Source organism: Sorex araneus, chromosome 9 (genome assembly GCF_027595985.1).
Source record: "Sorex araneus isolate mSorAra2 chromosome 9, mSorAra2.pri, whole genome shotgun sequence".
NCBI lineage: Eukaryota > Metazoa > Chordata > Mammalia > Eulipotyphla > Soricidae > Sorex > Sorex araneus.
Genome location: NC_073310.1, coordinates 4,452,782 through 4,470,781, shown reverse-complemented (window position 1 = coordinate 4,470,781; position 18,000 = coordinate 4,452,782). Strand labels below are relative to the sequence as shown.

Sequence of the window (18,000 nt, the reverse complement as noted above, 5' to 3'; positions counted from 1 at the left end):
TTAATTATACTTTTTATATTAAAGCTCAAAAGATTTGCTTCTGTAACCACACTCCTATACCTGCAAGCTCCTGCAGGAAAAAGCGGGGGGATTATGTCTTTGTCAAATTTGAATGACCTCAACTCATCTGAACTCCTTAGCCGTTAGTACAGTGTATAGCGTGCTTGCCTTGCAAGCGACCAACCCAGGTTTGACCCCTGGCGCCTTATGTAGTCCCGGTCTCCACTAGAAGTATTTCCTGAGCGAAGAGCCAGGAGTAGCCCTGAGCACACCCCAAACAACAAAACAAAAGAATTTCAGTGTTTGAGAAAAATTTAGTCGAGTGGTGACATATATAAGAGGATTTTGGTAGTCTTTTGGGAGCATATTTGAAGTGTTTCTTACAAATTAAAGTTTGAGAAGGATTTAAAAATTCTATTCAGTTTTATGTCATTTTCTAGTTCTAAATAATTCTAAATAGTGTATTACACTTGAAAATGCCCTACTCAATTTACCACTTTCCTTTTTGATTCTGGATCACACCTGGTGGGCCTTGGGAGGCTCTTCACGTTAAATATGTTCCATATTTGTTCCCAGTGGTGCTTGGGAGCTGCATGGTGCTCAAGAAACCTGGGATTTTCGTGTGCATGCCAGCCTGTGAGCTATGTCCCCAGTCCCTTCACCTCTGTTCTTGAAAAAATTCTCAGAAAATTTTGAGTGAGTTTTAGAGTCCTAACTTACTCTGAAAAAAGATGTATCCTAGTTTCGGAGTGTGGGCAGAAGGCTAAGTTAGGAATATGCCACATGTTATTATCACCACTCTGTGATCCAGAATAAAGAAAGAATCAAAAACAAAGAAATGTCTCAAGAGCTGCCCCAGTGGGGAGATTGCATCGAGGTGTCGGGGGTGTGTGGTCTTGTGCTTTTCCTTCTCCAGATCCTTTGGTAAATGAATGTTTCTGAGATAGGGAATGAAGCACATGAAAAATTTTGAATCTTTTATCTTCTCATTTGATGATTTTTCTTTTTTTTTTCTTTCTTTGATAGTTCCTTCAGAAACAGGTAACACTTTTCTAAGTCACTTTGATTTCTTGCATCTTGCTTTTATAGTGCTTTTACTTCTTATATTGAGAATAATGAAAAATTAACATACTCTGACTTAAATATGGCATTGGAGAAATATGCATGCAAATTTACATTATAGCAGTTAAGAATAAAGGCAATTAATTTCGAACTTAGCCTAAATTCTGACATTGTACTATTATGTAATAACAGCAGTGTTTTTTAAAATTCAAACATGATGTTTAATAAAATACTCAGCTTTTTTAAGAATTTATAGTAGTAGATGTTGAATGGAATATTCAATTCTTTCTTCCTTCTTTCCAGTATTCTGATACTGACCTGAAACATTATAAGTTTTTTTCCCCAAATGTACTGACACTATATTGTACTGATTCTACCTAAGTATATTATTTTGCAAATTTTTAATCTAACATCTTTCATCTGTTTATATATGTTTTGGGTCAAAGCTGCCCATCTTCATGGTCTTACTCCCTACTCAACGCTCTGGGCTCATTTCTGTGGTTCTTGGGGAGCCATGTGGTGCCAGGGATTAAACCCAGGTCTCCCCTGAGTAAATCATATGCTTCAGCTTTTTGAGCTATTTCTCCAGCCTATGGAATTTCTTGGGCTAGTTCCAGTTCTGCTCAGAGGTCACTTCTGCCATGCTCAGGGGACCATTTGGTCCCCGGGACTGAATCGTGGCCACTTGTATTTGTGCTCCAGCCTTTTGATGTATCACTCCGGTCCCTAATAAAAACTTTTTTGTGGAAATTTTAAAATTAAGTAATAATATATCTTATTAGTAGAAACACACTTCAGAGTTTTCCCTTGCCCCATTTTGGTCTTAAAACGTTAATGCTTTATAACAGCCACGGGATAGTTAATTTCTGATAACATTGGCATCTTAGCAGAAAATGAAAGATAAAAATGAAGTACTGAAAACACAGGTTATTTAATAATGGTCCATTAATACAACATGAATTGTGATTAGCAAAGTAATGCATGCCTGGTTTAGTTAAGTTGTAAATTTTTTTCCCCACATTTTCATTTGGGGATTCTAAGTTTGTTTAGGATAATGCTAATAGAAATATATGTAAGCTATTTTTCTTACATAAAATTTTCAGTCTTGCAATTCAATAACAGCTTGACTTTGTCCCTAGTTTAAAAAATCTTTGACGTAAGTACATGCATATTCTATAGTGAGAAAATGTCCATGTGTATAGTTCTGTTAGGTCTGTCACATAAATCTTGAGTGATTGTTTGGATCTGTATCTTTCATGCTATAGTTCTGAACTTAGAAAAAAAAAAAAAGGTTTTCTCCTTCCCTTGTTGTAATTTAGTGAGAATAAAGTATTCTGGTGCTTTCAGTTTCTTTGTTTTTTGGTTTTGGGCTACACCCGGGAATGCTCAGGGCTTATTCCTGGCAGTGCTCAGAGGATCATATGGGATTCCAGGGATGGAACATGGGTCAGCTGCATCTAGACAAATGTCTGTCTTTTGTCCTACACACTATCGCTGTGGCCCCTGCTCTTTTGAACTTTAATGACTTGAATAAAAAGAATATTGTCTTTAATACCGGATTTCTATCTAAATACATTACTTAGTACATTCTTTTCAAAAATAGTGATTAAAACTTCAATAGAATTTTAAATTTAAAATTAATAATCCTGTTGCTTCCCATAGAAAATAGCATGACTGAGAATTTTCCTTTCATTCTATTTTCTGTTCATGTTAGCACACATGGCCATATTAACTTATACCAAGAATTTGTGTTTCAGTTAATACAGAGTAGGACTTGACTTTTGCAAATGTAAAATAAAGCCAAGTTTTTAGGGCCATCAGTGAGTTTCAGCTAACCATGACTTTATGAAGACAAGTGGGTCAGTTAGAACATACTGGAGAGCTTTTTCAAAATGCTGTTGTCTTCACTGATTGCCCTATCTCAGCACCTGCCGAGGCCTACCATTCTGGAGATTTCCTCAGCATTCTCGTGGTGCTGACAGTTACTGTCTTTGGAGCAGTGGTGCTGGGAGAGCTGGGTGACAGCTCATCCCCTAGGTGCATTGATGCGCTTATTCCTTAATGTGCATGCGTGCACACTCCAGGCTAACCCATCCAGTAGCTTGGGGTTAGAGCACGTCGTGAGGTGTTGAGTACATACCATGTCTACATTACTAACTCAGTTTATTCACCTCCACTCCCACCTCCTGTGGCTGGGGATTTTGATTTTTTTTTCTTTTTTAAAATTTTTTTGCATCACCTTGCACACTGGGGAGATGACAGTTACAGAAGCAGTTCTAAATAAAAAGTCCCTCTGGAATTCTCAAAGGAGAGACAGTTGTTGATTCTATGCTCCCTCCTCCTTTGAGGGGCAGCTTGTAGTAAGGGTGAGGGCTCAGTAGCCAGGAACCAGTACCCAAGCTGACCTAGGTCAGTAGAAATACCACTCCCTCTGTAGGATGGAAGCCTATGGATCCAGCCATTATAAATGCAAGCCTATGTCATGAAGCTTTTCCTAGGTAACTTTATTATTGCCCAAGCAGGCTTTCATTTAGCTGGTCCTAGCTCTCAGTGGAAATAGTTTCCTTTGCTGAATAACAGGTACAAGGTAGATAACATCTTGCCAGCTGAACATAACAATGCCACCTCTCAGTCGCATTAGTAGAGGAGGCAAAGACTCAGATAAGTGAAAAAATGTTGAAAAGTTTCAGTATGTCTGCAACTGGAGCTTCCTAGAGTCTGAGCTTTGTAACAGTGGGTTCTGTGAAAGAGCAGGTCACTTGGAATGTCTTCAGTTATCTAGTGGGAAGGCACAGTAGGGTACTGATCTTTGCAGAAGTCATGGATTCAGAACATCAAACATCTGCTTGTGTTTGGCTGCAGGAACTCTGAGGTAGTGTTTCGTTAAACAAGAGATACTGTTTTAGATGAGTTGACAGAAACTTTAATGAATTGTGTGCCTAATTTAAGACATTTTGTATAGCTTAAAATTATGTGAGATTCCTGTCACTAATCAAATATGATGCAGTTAAGAAATTAAGTTTTTTTAAGGTTATAAGTGGTACATATCTGAAAGCAAATTTCTTTACCATAAATTTGCTTTGCATAATCATTTTAACTATACGCCTTTGTTCATAATTTGTGTACATATTAGTAAAAATAATGTGTGCCAAGACATATATATGGTTATGTGATTTTTTTTTTTTTTGTAGATGCTTTTACTGATTCCGCTATCAGTGCTAAAGTGAATGGTGAACACAAAGAGAAGGACCTGGAACCTTGGGATGCAGGTGAACTAACTCCCAGTGAGGAGATGGAGGCTTTGGAAAATGATGTAGTAAGTAAAATAGTTTGTTAGTACCAGATTCTATGGTCATCTGATACACTCTGACAACTATTGCTTGATTTAATTTAGACATTTCTGTTTCTGTAACTTTATATTTAAAGCACAAGTTTTATTGTGTAAATATAGACTTTATTTGTAGGCAATAATATAGCAAAATATTTCTTTCGGATGCTTTGAGTTATTTTCAGTGAACTCTGAGTTTGGGAGGGCAGAACTACTAATGAGGAAGTGTTTAGTGGGCTTCTCCCAGCAGTGTCAGCCAACTGGTCCAGATGGTTCAGCTCTGCTGCTTAGGGGCCTCTGGGTCACACCTGGTGTGCTCGGGGACCTCCAAGGCTATCTACAGATCATGCCTCTGACCTCTGTGCTGTCTCTCACCCCATAATACTTTATGTTTGGGAGGGGGAATTATGTTTTATTGGTTTTTTTATGGGGGGGTCACACCCGGCGATGCACAGGGGTTACTCCTAGCTCTTCACTCAGGAATTACCCCTGGCATTGCTCAGGGGACCATATGGGATGCTGGGATTAGAACCTGGGTCGGCTGCGTGCAAGGCAAATGCCCTACCCGTTGTGCTATAGCTCCAGCCCCGGGAATTATGTTTTAGAAGCAAATCATAACAGCTTACAGATTTTAATTGGAAATTGAGAAATTGGAAGTGCCAATGTATTTTGAATTTTGCTTTGAATGCCCTGAGGACTAAGACAGCTCAAAGAAAGTTTTATCTTTTTGTGTGTGTGAAAGAGAAAAACGTGTATTCAAGAGAAATCCGGGCTTCTCCAGAGTATAAATAGGCTAGTAAAGAAAAAGAGAAGCAAGTGAAGTATGTATGCAGAGGAGAACATGGGATTGAAGAGCCAGAAAGTTTTGGTTTTTTTATTTTATCTGGAGCTGAAGTTGAAGTATGTATTGTTAGGTTTCTTGTCCAAGAGCACCCATGCTTCGCCCTCCCCATTTTACTTTTTGAGCCATGCCTGGATAGTTCTCAGGGTTTCATTACTCCTGGGATCATATGATGCCAGGCATTGAACCTGGGGCTCCAGCATGCAATGAGCTATGGCCCAGCCCTAAAAGTACTCATTCTTGTAGGGGTGGGGGCCAGGTGGGCAGAGGGGACACAAGTGGTAGTGCTTAGGGGATCATGTCAGCAGTGCCAGATACCATTTTGGGGCCATACCTGGTTGTGCTCAGGGTTTACTCCTCTGGCTCTGTGCTTGGGGATCAATCCTGGCGGTGGTTGGAGGACCATGAGGGTGCCCGAGATCAAACACAGTTGGTCCCATGCAAAGCAAGCCCTCTGTCCACTATACTATCTCTCCAACTCTGTGAATTGTGTTTCTTTTGTTTTGGGGCCACACCCAGTGATGCTTAAAGTAACTCTTGGCTCTGCTCAGGAATCACACCTGTTGGTGCTCAGGGGACGATATGGGATGCTAGGGATTAAACCCAAGTTGTCCATGTGCAAGGCAAGTGCCCTACTTGCTATACTATATCTCCAACCTCTTTAAATTGTTTCTTAAAGTGTAGTGTTTTTCATTATTTTTGCCATGCCAGGCGTTGAGTGTAGGGCCTCACACATGCAAAGCAAATGCCCTACTGCTGAGCTACAAATCTGGCCCTGAACCTGCTTCTTTTAAGGCTCATGATTTATGAGGTAAGCTAGACTCTTGTAAACTTTTTTGTCTTGGAATCCCAGCCCGTGATGTTTAGGCTCTATGCCTGGGGGATGTTCCTGGTATTGCTGGGCTCCTGCATGCAGAGTCTCCGAGCTATCTCTTCTGCTCCATATTTTAGACTTTTACTACTAAATTTTAAATAACTATTTTGTTTACTTATTACCAATTTGTAGGGGCTCATGCAAAAGAAAATTGAACACAAAAAATCTCTTTAAAATATAATTTTTGGATTTTGTGCCACACAGCCCATGGTTCTCAGGCTGTACTCAGCTCTGTGCTCAGGTCTCACTCCTGGCCATGCATGGGGTTGACCATGCAAAGCCAAAGATCGAATCCATGCCTTTCACATGCAAAGCATGCATTCTTCCCACTAAACTTTCTCTCCTGACTTGTAACTCATTTTAAGATAAATGTTAGGCCCAAAGCAGGTAGGGAGTTTGCCTTGCATGCAGTCTACCTGGTTCAATTCCTAGCATCCCATAGGGTACCCGGAGCACCGCCAGGAGTAGTTTCTGAATGCAGACCCCATAATCATTCCTGAGCATCACCAGGTGTGACCCAAAAAGCAAAAAAAAGTTACTGCTTGCCATTGGATACACTTTTAAAAGTACTTTTTGGGGCCTGTTTTTCAGTTTTTATTTTTGGGCCACACCTGACAGTACTTAAGGGTTATGGATTACTCCTGATTCTGCACTCAGGAGACCATATGGACGTTAGGATCAAACCCAGGTTGACTACATACAAGGCAAGCATCTTACCTCTCTGGTCCATGGGGGCCTTTTTTTAAGATTTACTGAAGTAGATAGGCATTTTGCAACTAGGTAACCATTTCCTGATCACTGCTATTATATATTTACTATAAATATTATACCCAAATTAGACAAATATTTGGTCATTTTGAAAACTGAACTTTTATTTTCTTCTAGTCTAATGGCTGGGACCCCAATGATATGTTTCGATATAATGAAGAAAATTATGGAGTAGTATCTACATATGATAGCAGTTTATCTTCATATACGTAAGTTTTAATTTGGTGCATTTGTCTTTGATGTTTTTTAGCTAAATTTCATTGGGGTAATGTTTTGTAGGCTTTTTTTGATTACTGTTTTTGGACCATACCTGGTGGCACTCAGGGCTTATCCTGCCTCTGCGCTCAAGGATTACTCTTGGTAGGGCTTGGGGACTATATAGGTGCCAGGAATCAGCCCCATGTAAGACAAGTGCTGTATCTACTATACTATTGTTACAACCCTGTTTTGTAGGATTATATGAAAGAATTACTTCATTGCTATTAAGGTTGATAAATTCCTGTTTAAAATAGCAAGTAAATTTAATTTACCTTTAACTTACTAATTTTATGCTCTAAATATATATTTTTTAAATAAAAATTTCTAATTTTACAAATGTAAAGGTTATGGAGGAATAGTTAATTTAGCAAGTGTTGGGAATACTACATTCCTTTTAGGGAAAAAGCAACCTAAAAATAAATCACATTTTAATTTATTTGTAAGCAGAGCACTTTAACCTTTACAGTTTCCCAACACTTCACGCACTCTTTTTTACCCAATAAATAGTTGTATTTAGGAAATATAAGAGAGGAGACAGAATGATCCATAAAACAAATGAAGAGAAAATTAATGCGGTCTCCAATTTGGGACCTCCAGAATGCTGTGTACCAAATTCTAAATTCTTCTAATAGTTTATTGTGGTAATAGAAATGATGTCTTTTAAATATACTTACTTCGCTTTTTATATTCTTCATGTTTCAGGGTGCCCTTAGAAAGGGATAACTCAGAAGAATTTTTAAAACGGGAAGCAAGAGCAAATCAGTTAGCAGAAGAAATTGAATCAAGTGCCCAGTACAAAGCCCGAGTGGCCCTGGAAAATGACGATAGAAGTGAAGAAGAAAAATACACAGCAGTTCAGAGAAATTCCAGTGACCGTGAGGGCCACAGCATAAACACTAGGTATTTAGAGGGAATCATGATGCAGTATTTTGGATACCCAACTCAAGGTCTGTGTGAGAAGGTGTATTATTACTGTATTTCATCTTCCTTTTATGTGAATCTACATAAATTAGATTAGATAGAGATTACAAATGGAATTGGTTTAAATTTTTGTTAAGAGAAAATAATGTAGTTGAATTGGAAAATGTTTCTGAGCATCTGCTCTGGAGTCAAGTGTTAGATATAATAGTGATAAGTAGGGTCTGGCAGAGTACTGATCAGGTGGAAAGTACATAGGACATGGAATGATTTGCTAGATTTAGAGCTGTATTCAGACTAGTTATAGACTAGTCTAGACTAGGGATGAACTAACGTAATAACTGGGGACAGAGAAAGTCTCAGATGCTGTTTGTGTTTTGATAAGTCTTTATGTCACATGAAGATAGGAGAGAGGAGTTCTTCACAAGGTGAAAAGATGTGCAAGAACCCACCCAGCTCAGGAGAAGGCTAATTGTTTTGTACATCAAGAATATAGGCTATATGTTGAAGTGCAATGGTGACATTTGGTTGTAGGATCTGGGGTGTAGTGAAGGACTTTGCCTGTGATTATAAAAAGCATCCTGTTGATAGGGTTGTGTGAATGAACTTCAGGATATTGAGAACTGGCTTAAACATGGAGACCAGTGAGGGGCTGGAGTGATAGTACAGCGGGTAGGGCGTTTGCCTTGCACGTTGCCGACCCCAGTTCAAATCCCAGCATCCCATATGGTCCCCTGAGCACCGCCAGGGGTGATTCCTGAGTGCATGAGCCAGGAGTGACCCCTGTGCATTGCTGGGTGTGACCCAAAAAGGAAAAAAAAAAAAACATGGAGACCAGTGAAAGTATTGAAATAGCTGAAGTGTAAGACCTTGGTAACCATTGATCAAGACTGTTGATAGAAAGGTAGAAAGACAAAGGGCAGCCCAGAGATTGATTTGATAACTAAATGGATTGATGGTTGAACTAGCATTGGAGATTGAAGCATGTTAAAATTTTGAACAGGCTTACAATGAGTTTTGTTGTGAAATTGAATGCATATAGGGAACTCACAGGTTTTCTCTTCATAAATATGTGTTGAAAAACACCTGTTACATACCTGAAAGAGTGAGGTTTACATTCATCTTCAAGACACAATTTAGAACCGTTAATCTGAATGAGTGTTCAATGAAACCATCGGGGTGCCTGGATGGGCACAGTGGATTTAGAATTCATCAGCATGTCTGATAATGAAGCCCCCCAAAAAGCAGTGAATAGCCACAGAGAGAGGAGACCTTGGAGAAAATAAAACATGAAACAAGAATGTTATAGGAAGACACATTACTTAATTAAAAAAAAGAGAGAGAGAAAAAGCCATTAAGAGGCCAAGTAGAATGAGACTGAAAAATAAGTCTTAAACTTTTGTGTTTGTGAGGAGAATCTGGAAAAAGGAAAAGTCAGAAGTTAGAACTCTGGCTAAAATGGTTAAAGGGTGTCTGAGAATGATGTAGTTTGGTTTAAGAATTCCCATATGCCTGAATTCCTTGAGCTATGTTTCGTTGGCTTAATGCCTATTAGGATGAAATACTTAGAGAATCTCTCATTTTCAGGGAAAATAAGTATATTCCTCCTGGACAAAGAAATAGAGAAGTCCTTTCCTGGGGAAGTGGGAGGCAGAGTTCACCACGTCTGGGCCAGCCTGGGTCGGGCTCCATACCATCAAGATCCACGTCTCACACTTCAGATTTCAACCCGAATTCTGGTTCGGACCAAAGAGTAGTTAATGGAGGCAAGTATTTTGACTAGATTTGTCAGTGTCATCACATTGATTAAATATATAATTTTCTAAATATTCACGAATGTACATAATCGATAGTATGTGCTTGAATAATTTTTTGTGAAGTTTTCAGTGCAGAATTAGTAAAATTTTGGTAGAGATCAAATTGAATTAGTAAAAATTAGTATGTTGTTGGCATGTAGTGTAACATAATGTAATGTATTACAATGCTAAATAGCTAAATCATTCACTTGGCCAAAGAATACTCCCCATATAAAGAAATTGGAAACTTTTTGGATCAATTCTCAATTTTTAAAACTGGATTGGATATCAAGATTGTTTAGACAGTTTATTTATGGGAAACTAATCTCAATGAAATCCCTTCCCCTAAAAACAAAAAAAAACAAAAAAAAAGATAGTTGATCTTGCCTGGTATGTTAAGCCATTATAAAATTCCCAGGATGAAACAGTGACTGATATAAATTCATTTTCTTTACTGTTGGCTTATATATTTGTATTTTACTTTAGTTCAAGAAAGGATTTGAGGTGACTTGCAGTATATAAAACATGACTAAAAATCATGTGAAGGTGAAGAAAGAAATGTGCTTAAAGAATAAGAAAATGGGCGGCGGGGAGGGACCCTGGGGCCATCAGTGGAGGAGAATGGGCACTGGTGGAGGGATGGGTACTTGAGTATTGTATAACTGTAACACAGGCACGAAATTCTGTAGCTGCACCCTCATGGTGACTCATTAATTAACAAGGAAAAAAAAACTTCCTGTAAGCATAGATGTTATAGTTTAGCAAGTCAAGTAAAAGAAACTTGCATCTTCAGTAAAAAGATAATTTTGAACTAACCTCATAATTGAGGTTGAATCTAACCTAATAGGTCACAGATCTTGCATAGAATTCAGAGATAGATAGAGATAATGGCAATAGCATGTTACAACCTGAGGAAAATGAGTGGGCAGGCATTCAGTCTACTGTACTAAATTTGGAAAATTTGAAGAGATCACTTAAGTTTCCAATTTCTTTTTTTTTTTTCTTTCTTTTTTAAAATTGAGTCTTTCTCCAGAATTCCTCTCCAAATGAACACCTTGAGTATTTTCTGTTAGTATTGGGGGGTGAAATTCTTTGCTCACCGAGGGAAAAATTTTAGTTGTTCATAAACAGAATTTTCAAAATTAAAAAACCTGAAGGGGGCTGGGAAAAATAAATGATACTCAAGTGTGTGGAACTATATGGAGAGGAGACTGGATTGTTTTTCAGGATTAAGGTAAGTGATACATATGTTCCATGGGGCTGTATTTGGGCCTCTGTATTTCCATCAGTGTCAGTTTATTGGTGTTGACTGCTGCTGTGTAGTTGCTTTGTTTATAAGCAGTCACTTAGTTAAGTAATTTACTGCATAAATTATTTAGAAAGTCTCCCTTCCAATTTGACAATATCAAAGTCTTTTTAAAAAATGCATTGAATGTTACTTTGTCACTCCTGTGACTCTTGATGACAGTAAATCGACCTTCCTAATGAGGTTTCAAATTTAATCATTTGTTAACTAGATGAAAATCATGATTGGTTGAAAGAAACCAGCATTTTTAATGAACTGTAATAGCTGGTGCTTATGTTTTATTATGTTTCAAAATTAACATTGATGTATTAAATCCTGTCCTCAAATTTTGTGATTTTTTTGTATGAAATTATATCATTTATATTCTACTCCTTTTATTAATTGTTAACAGAAATTGTTATAAAAGCAGGATTAATAGGTAAAGTCTTAACTGTCTTCAGTAGTATGTGTAGATCCTAATTAACCCTTTGGGAACGTGTATTCATTTAAACAGACTTAATTTTAAGGAGGTTAAAGTAAAAATGTGAATTTATGTCAGTTAAGTTGTGCTAAAATTGATCACAAATCAAATGACTGTCCTCAAAGGGTTAAAATGTACAAGAAATCATTTTTGTCATTTTACTTTTTTTTCTGTTTACTTTTTCCCTCATTTTTTTCTTTAGTTTTTATACTTTCCTTCATATCATTTGTTCTGTCAGGTGTTCCCTGGCCATCGCCTTGCCCATCTCCTTCCTCTCGCCCACCTTCTCGCTACCAGTCAGGTCCCAACTCTCTTCCACCTCGGGCAGCCACCCCTACACGGCCGCCCTCCAGGCCCCCCTCGCGGCCATCCAGACCCCCGTCTCACCCCTCTGCTCATGGTTCTCCAGCTCCTGTCTCTACTATGCCTAAACGCATGTCTTCAGAAGGTACAATACCACAATTTGTTCATGTTTTTGTCTTTGTTTAACTCCTATGTGAGTTTATATTTACAAGATAGGTTCCTCTTCATGATTTAATATTCTATAATTTCCGTGTTTTAACTTTAATTTATTAAAACTATATCTATTAACCTTTTGTTTGTTAGAGAGAAATTTGGTAAATGCTGTGTGAAACTATGAACTATCCTGAGTTGTAAGAATGAGGGTTTAAGGCTAGCAATGTGACTTAGTGTGGTATAGCACAACCCTTGTGTCTGTGGGGTCCTGGGTTCAATTCCCAGCAACCCTCCCCCCCAAAAAAAAATGAGTAAATAAAGACAGTTTATCTTGCCTGGTATGTTAAGCCCTTATAAAATCCTCAGTAGGTCTGCCCCAGAGGTTTCTGCCTCCTGGTTTTATTACATAAAATGATTAATGGTAAACAATGAGCTCTCATTACCCAGTCATGAACAGGTCCTTGGCCAAGGCACTAGTGAACTTATTGGCCATAGGCAAAAATGGTAACTTAGTGGTCCTTTTGAGAGCATTCAGTGCAGCTAACCTTTTCTGGTAGAATATATTAAAGCAGCATTTCTCAACTGGGAGGCTGTATGGGCCAAGGTATGAATCAAGTAAATTGGTGGACATTGAATAAGACTAGGGGTTCAACCTATGCAGGGGGTGGGGGCGACAGGAAGGAAATAAGGTTGGAACTGAATGGAGCCAGGAGTGGCAAAAAGTTGAGAAACACTGTGTTACCATATTGACAACAAAGCTGCAATTACTGTTACTTAAACCACATCAAGTCTGAGCTGTCAGTGGTCTGCTACAACTACAGCATATTTTATGTTTGAGGAATTACAAAAGTATAATTCAGTGAAAGCCTATTTATATTAATAAGTTCTTGACCTAAGATAAAATTGTTAAATACTTTATATGAATTTGAATCTTTCAGTAGTATTTTTTTGCCTTGTCAAATAAAAAATTATAACAATTGTTGAGGCTAAATCTAGTCTTGTTACATGACAAGTACATAGTTGAGTTATAGAAAGGTCACATTTTAATTTAAATGCACTGCACAAATTAAAAATGTGTTTTGATTAATACTGTTCTTTGCTCTTAGTTGTGCTGAAATTTCAATCTGATTCATCCATTTAATTGTGTTTGATTTTGAGACTAATCCTTGAAAACTGTGTTGGCTGCATTTAAATAAGTTGTTGCCATCCATCTGGGGAAGTCAAGCAGTCTTGACTGAAGTTACTAACATGGAGCAGCATTTCTGACTGATTTTCAGGAGACTTTCCTAGTCTAAGGTCCCGTAGTGGTCGCTGCTAAATGTAAAGTTAAATTTAGTTGAAGTATTTGTTGAAGGTCATGGTTTGCATGAGTATCCAGTGTCTATATATAAAATAGCACTCATTAATGATTGTGAACTGCTTACAGAAAAGTATATCTTATATTGTCAGAAATGAAACTATTATGTTTTTAACTAACGTGAATTAAAATGCATTTTCTAGGTGAAACTAAACGTCCTCCTCCCCCAGTTGTTTGGGAAGGGGAACACACCCAGCAGTTTCTGTTCTCTGGGATGCCAGGAATTTAATGAGCTGCATGCAAGTGCCTAACCCCTGTACTATCTCCAGCCTTACAGAACACTTTTTTTTTTTCCCGGTTTCATTTTGTTTTTGTTTTAGGGCCACAACTCGTGGTGCTCATGGCTTATTCCAGGTCATTAGAGAGACCATATGTAGTGGTGGGCATTGAACCCGTGTCCACTGCATGCAAGGCAAGTGCCTTACCCACTGTACTGTCTCTTCAGCCTCCTGACAAGGCACTCTTACCTTGTTTTGGGGTCATATCTGGCAGTATTTGGGGCTTATCCTTGCTTTGTGCTCAGGGAATACTCCTGGTAGGGCAACTATACAGGGTACCAGGGATTGAGTAGGGCAAGTGCCTTACTCGCTTGTCTATCTCTTCAGACCCTGACAAGGCACTTCTTAAATGGGAACTTCCAGGCTAGAGCTCAGCAGGCTGAGCACCACGCGTGAGGCCCCAACTCTCTTAAAATTAAGTAAAAGGAAACTATGGTGGATTTTTTTTTTTAATTCATACAGGAGAGTGTAATTTGTTTCTGTATTTAGTCAAGAAGAATAATACAGTTTTTGTTTTTTTGCGTTTTTTTTTTTCTTTTGGGGTGGGACCATGCCCGCTGGTGCTCAGAAATCACTCCTGGCAGGCTTGGGAGACCATACGGGGTACCACAAATTGAACCCAGTCATCCGTGTGTAAGGCAAGTGCTACCTTACTTGGTGTACAATCTCTTTAGCCCAAAAAGAATAAAGTTTTTAAAGTTACAGTTTGATTTAATGGAAAGTTTAAATTTGAGGGACCAAGAAAAAGGAAATAATTGTGCTCCGTTCCCAGCACTGTAGACCTGGAATCCTTCAGCACTGCTGGGGCAACCTGCGTAACAGCAGCACTGCAGGGCCCAGTTAGCCAAGAATTGCTGGTGGGACCTTTGATTTCCTAAGTACCACTTGGGGACTTTTCCTAGAGTGAAAGAGAAAATCACAATTTTATTTCATAGCACAATGCCAAACACTTACCAAGGAATGTAAAACAAGAAAATGTGCAAATATGCAAATACCCAGTGGGGTTTGTTTGGTTTTTGTTTTGTTTTGGGGCTATACCTTATAGTGCTCATGGCTTAAGCCATGCTCTGTGCTCAGGAATCATTCTTGGTAGGATTGGGGGACCATATGGAGTGCAAAGGATCATACAAGTGCAAGGTCGCCCATGTGCAAGGCTTTCACTGCTATACTATCACTTTGGGCATCCCCATTCCATTCATTGATGTAAAGAATTTATCTGTTGGAAAATGAAAATATATAGCATTAACATTCATCATGTCCATAATTAAATTATTTGTGAAAACATTAATTTGACGTTTAATGAGTTTCAGGAGTAAATTGAGGGTCAGTGACGGTAAAAACAATTTTGCAGGAGCCAGAAAGATAGCGTAGGGGTTAAGGTACCTGCTTTGCATGTGACTGACACCAGTTCAGCCCCAGCACCATCAGAAATGACCCCTGAACAGAGAGCCAGGAGTAGACCCTGAACACAGTTTGGCCACCCCACCCCCCAAAAAAAAAAAAAACCTACCAAATTTTTGTTTATTCATTTGTTTATTTTTGCAGAGTAATAACCTCATCAGAATTTTTTTGGGAGGACCATTCTGTTAGCTGTTTTCACTTGACTGTTTCATTCCAATACAAAGTAGACTTCTTTTGGAATCAAAATCAGTCACAAAATTTTGGTAGTTAAGGTACATTTCTTTCCCAAATGTCATTTATTCTAGTCTTACAAGTCATACCTTAGTGTAAGATTTTCAGTTCACAACCTGTTAATTTAGAGAAACTGCTACTAAGTGACTGAGGAATATTTTAAGCCATGAGATGTTAAGGCCGAAAAAATAGATCAAGCTAAGATTTGGCAGGGGGAAAGTACATGTATAATATTTCAAAAGTTTAATATGTAGGGATCAATCTTTTGTTTAAAGATTTTTAATATTGTAGAATAAATTGGTTAAGATAATCATTTGGTTTTATAAATAATTGACTTTAGCAATAATTTCTACTAACATTTTATAATATTTTCTGCATCTATAAATAATGGATATAAATTAAACATACTACTAAAAACTTTTGAATAGCTATGACATCTTATTGTTTGATTTCTTATTACCAACTTCATTCCTTCCTTTCTTTAAAATTAGGCAAATAATATTTAAAACCTTTTATAGTATTCAACAAAATTTGAAAAAATATAGCCCAAAAAATTACATATGATTTATCTTTTCTTTTTGTAAACCATGATAAAGTAGAGAAGGATGTGTTTGAGTGTGTGTGTGTGTGTGTGTGTGTGTAGCAGAAAAATGGGACTGGTGGACATGGTGGCATATTTATGTGATGTTCACTGTTCCTTTCTTAGGGCCTCCTAGGATGTCCCCAAAGGCCCAGCGACATCCTCGAAATCACAGAGTTTCTGCTGGGAGGGGTTCCTTGTCTAGTGGCCTAGAATTTGTACCTCATGCGCCTCCAGGTGAAGCAGCTGCTCCTCCAGCAAGGACCAGCCCCGCAGGAGGCACATGGTCATCAGTGGTCAGTGGGGGTAGGTACTTGACTTGGGGCCCAGTGATACTGTTCATTTTGTATTCTACCAGCTATGAAACTCATCTCTGAACTCATGTTCTCTTAGAGGAAATAAAAGTATATTCATTAAAAATAGTGGAGTATGGCTGGAGAGATACTACAGTGGTAGGGTAAGCTTGCCTTGCACACATTTGACCCATTTTATCTCTGGCATATCCGGTCTCCCGAGCACAGGGAGTAATCCTTGAGCACAGAGCCAGGAGAAAGCCTTGAGCACAGCCAGGTGTGGTCCCCAAATAAAATAAAAAGTGACATATCTAGAAATTGGAAAACCTTTGTTTTTTTATTTGAGCTCTATACTACGTTAGAATAAATCATATGTTCTGGATTTAGTATTCTCAAACAAGTAATTTTTGCTGGTTCTACTGTATGGACTTGTGAGATACATAAGTACAAGCATACTATATATAGTTTTATAAAGTTCTGCTCATAAAGTAAACATACATAATATTTTCTGGGGAGTAGTTTCCTATAGCACTGTAGCACTGTCGTCCCATTGTTCATCGATTTGCTCGAGCAGGCACCAGTAACGTCTCCATTGTGAGACATGTTGTTACTGTTTTTGGCATATTGAATACGCCACAGGTAGCTTGCTGGGCTCTTTGACAGAGACGGAGGAATCGAACCTAGGTCGGCTGCATGCAAGGCAAGTGTCCTACCCGCTGTGCTGTTGCTCCAATCCAATTTTTTTTTTTTTTTTTTTGCTTTTTTTTGGGTCACACCCAGCGATGCTTAGGGGTCACTCCTTCACTCCTGGCTCTGCACTCAGGAATTACCCCTAGCCATGCTCAGGGGACCATATGGGATGCTGGGAACCGAACCCGGGTCGGCCGAGGGCAAGGCAAACACCCTGCCCCCAGTGCTATCACTCCAGCCCCTCCAATCCAATTTTCTATATTTTCAACAACTATTTATTCACGTATTCTACATTTATTTATTTACTTTTTGGGTCACACCTGGCAATGCACAGGGGTTACTCCTGGCTGTGTACTCAGGAATCACCCCTGGCGGTGCTCAGAGGACCATATGGGATGCTGGGAATCGAACCCGGGTCGGCCGCGTGTAAGGCAAATGCCCTACCTGCTGTACTATTGCTCCAGCCCCTCTACATTTATTTTGAGCTTAGAATGCAGCCAGTGTCTTTTTTTTCCTCTTTTGGCTTTTTGGGTCACACCCAGCAATGCCCAGGAGTTACTCCTAGCTCTCCTAGCTTTGCACTCAGGAATTGCTCCTGGCGATTCTTGGGGGACCATATGGGATGCTGGGAATCAAACCCAGATCAGCCGCATGCAAGGCAAACGTCCTCTCCTCTGTACTATTACTCCAGCCCTGCAGCCAGTGTCTTTATAGAATCTGTTTATGGCACTGATTCCAAGCAGGATTCTTTATATAGGGAATACCACACACACAAATTGAATAGGCCTTAAAATTCTATTTGTTAAGAAACAAGTTTGACTTGAGTGACTGACCTTTATAGCTGCAACAAAACAATTTGAAACATATAAAACGATATTCCTAGAATGCCAATATTCATAATTCAGCCATTATGAATATTGGTGTAATGGTAATAAAGTCAAATTCCAAAAGTAAAGAAAAAGAAATACCAGACACACAAAAGAACAAAGGGGGGAAAAGAAGGGAGGAAGGAAGGAAGGAAGGAAGGAAGGAAGGAAGGAAGGAAGGAAGGAAGGAAGGAAGGAAGGAAGGAAGGAAGGAAGGAAGGAAGGAAATATAAAAAC

The 18,000-nt window shown here is 38.7% G+C and overlaps 2 protein-coding genes across 15 annotated transcripts in view; one reads left to right on the top strand and one right to left on the bottom strand.

Moving 5' to 3' along the window:
- ACAD10 (acyl-CoA dehydrogenase family member 10) overlaps nucleotides 1–18,000 on the bottom strand; it is a 259,705-nt gene that overhangs the window by 139,146 nt on the left and 102,559 nt on the right. The gene's annotated exons all lie outside the window — the stretch shown is intronic.
- ATXN2 (ataxin 2) overlaps nucleotides 1–18,000 on the top strand; it is a 93,806-nt gene that overhangs the window by 42,361 nt on the left and 33,445 nt on the right. For 5 of the 14 annotated variants that reach the window (XM_055146599.1, XM_055146608.1, XM_055146596.1 and 2 more), the window contains exons 6-12: nucleotides 1,027–1,041; nucleotides 4,254–4,378; nucleotides 6,991–7,082; nucleotides 7,834–8,031; nucleotides 9,637–9,815; nucleotides 11,814–12,059; nucleotides 16,041–16,220. In XM_055146599.1, the coding sequence (XP_055002574.1) occupies nucleotides 1,027–1,041; nucleotides 4,254–4,378; nucleotides 6,991–7,082; nucleotides 7,834–8,031; nucleotides 9,637–9,815; nucleotides 11,814–12,059; nucleotides 16,041–16,220 (1,035 nt within the window). The remainder of the gene's footprint in view (nucleotides 1–1,026; nucleotides 1,042–4,253; nucleotides 4,379–6,990; nucleotides 7,083–7,833; nucleotides 8,032–9,636; nucleotides 9,816–11,813; nucleotides 12,060–16,040; nucleotides 16,221–18,000) is intronic. The other 9 variants (XM_055146604.1, XM_055146603.1, XM_055146602.1 and 6 more) reach the window with 6 other exon arrangements.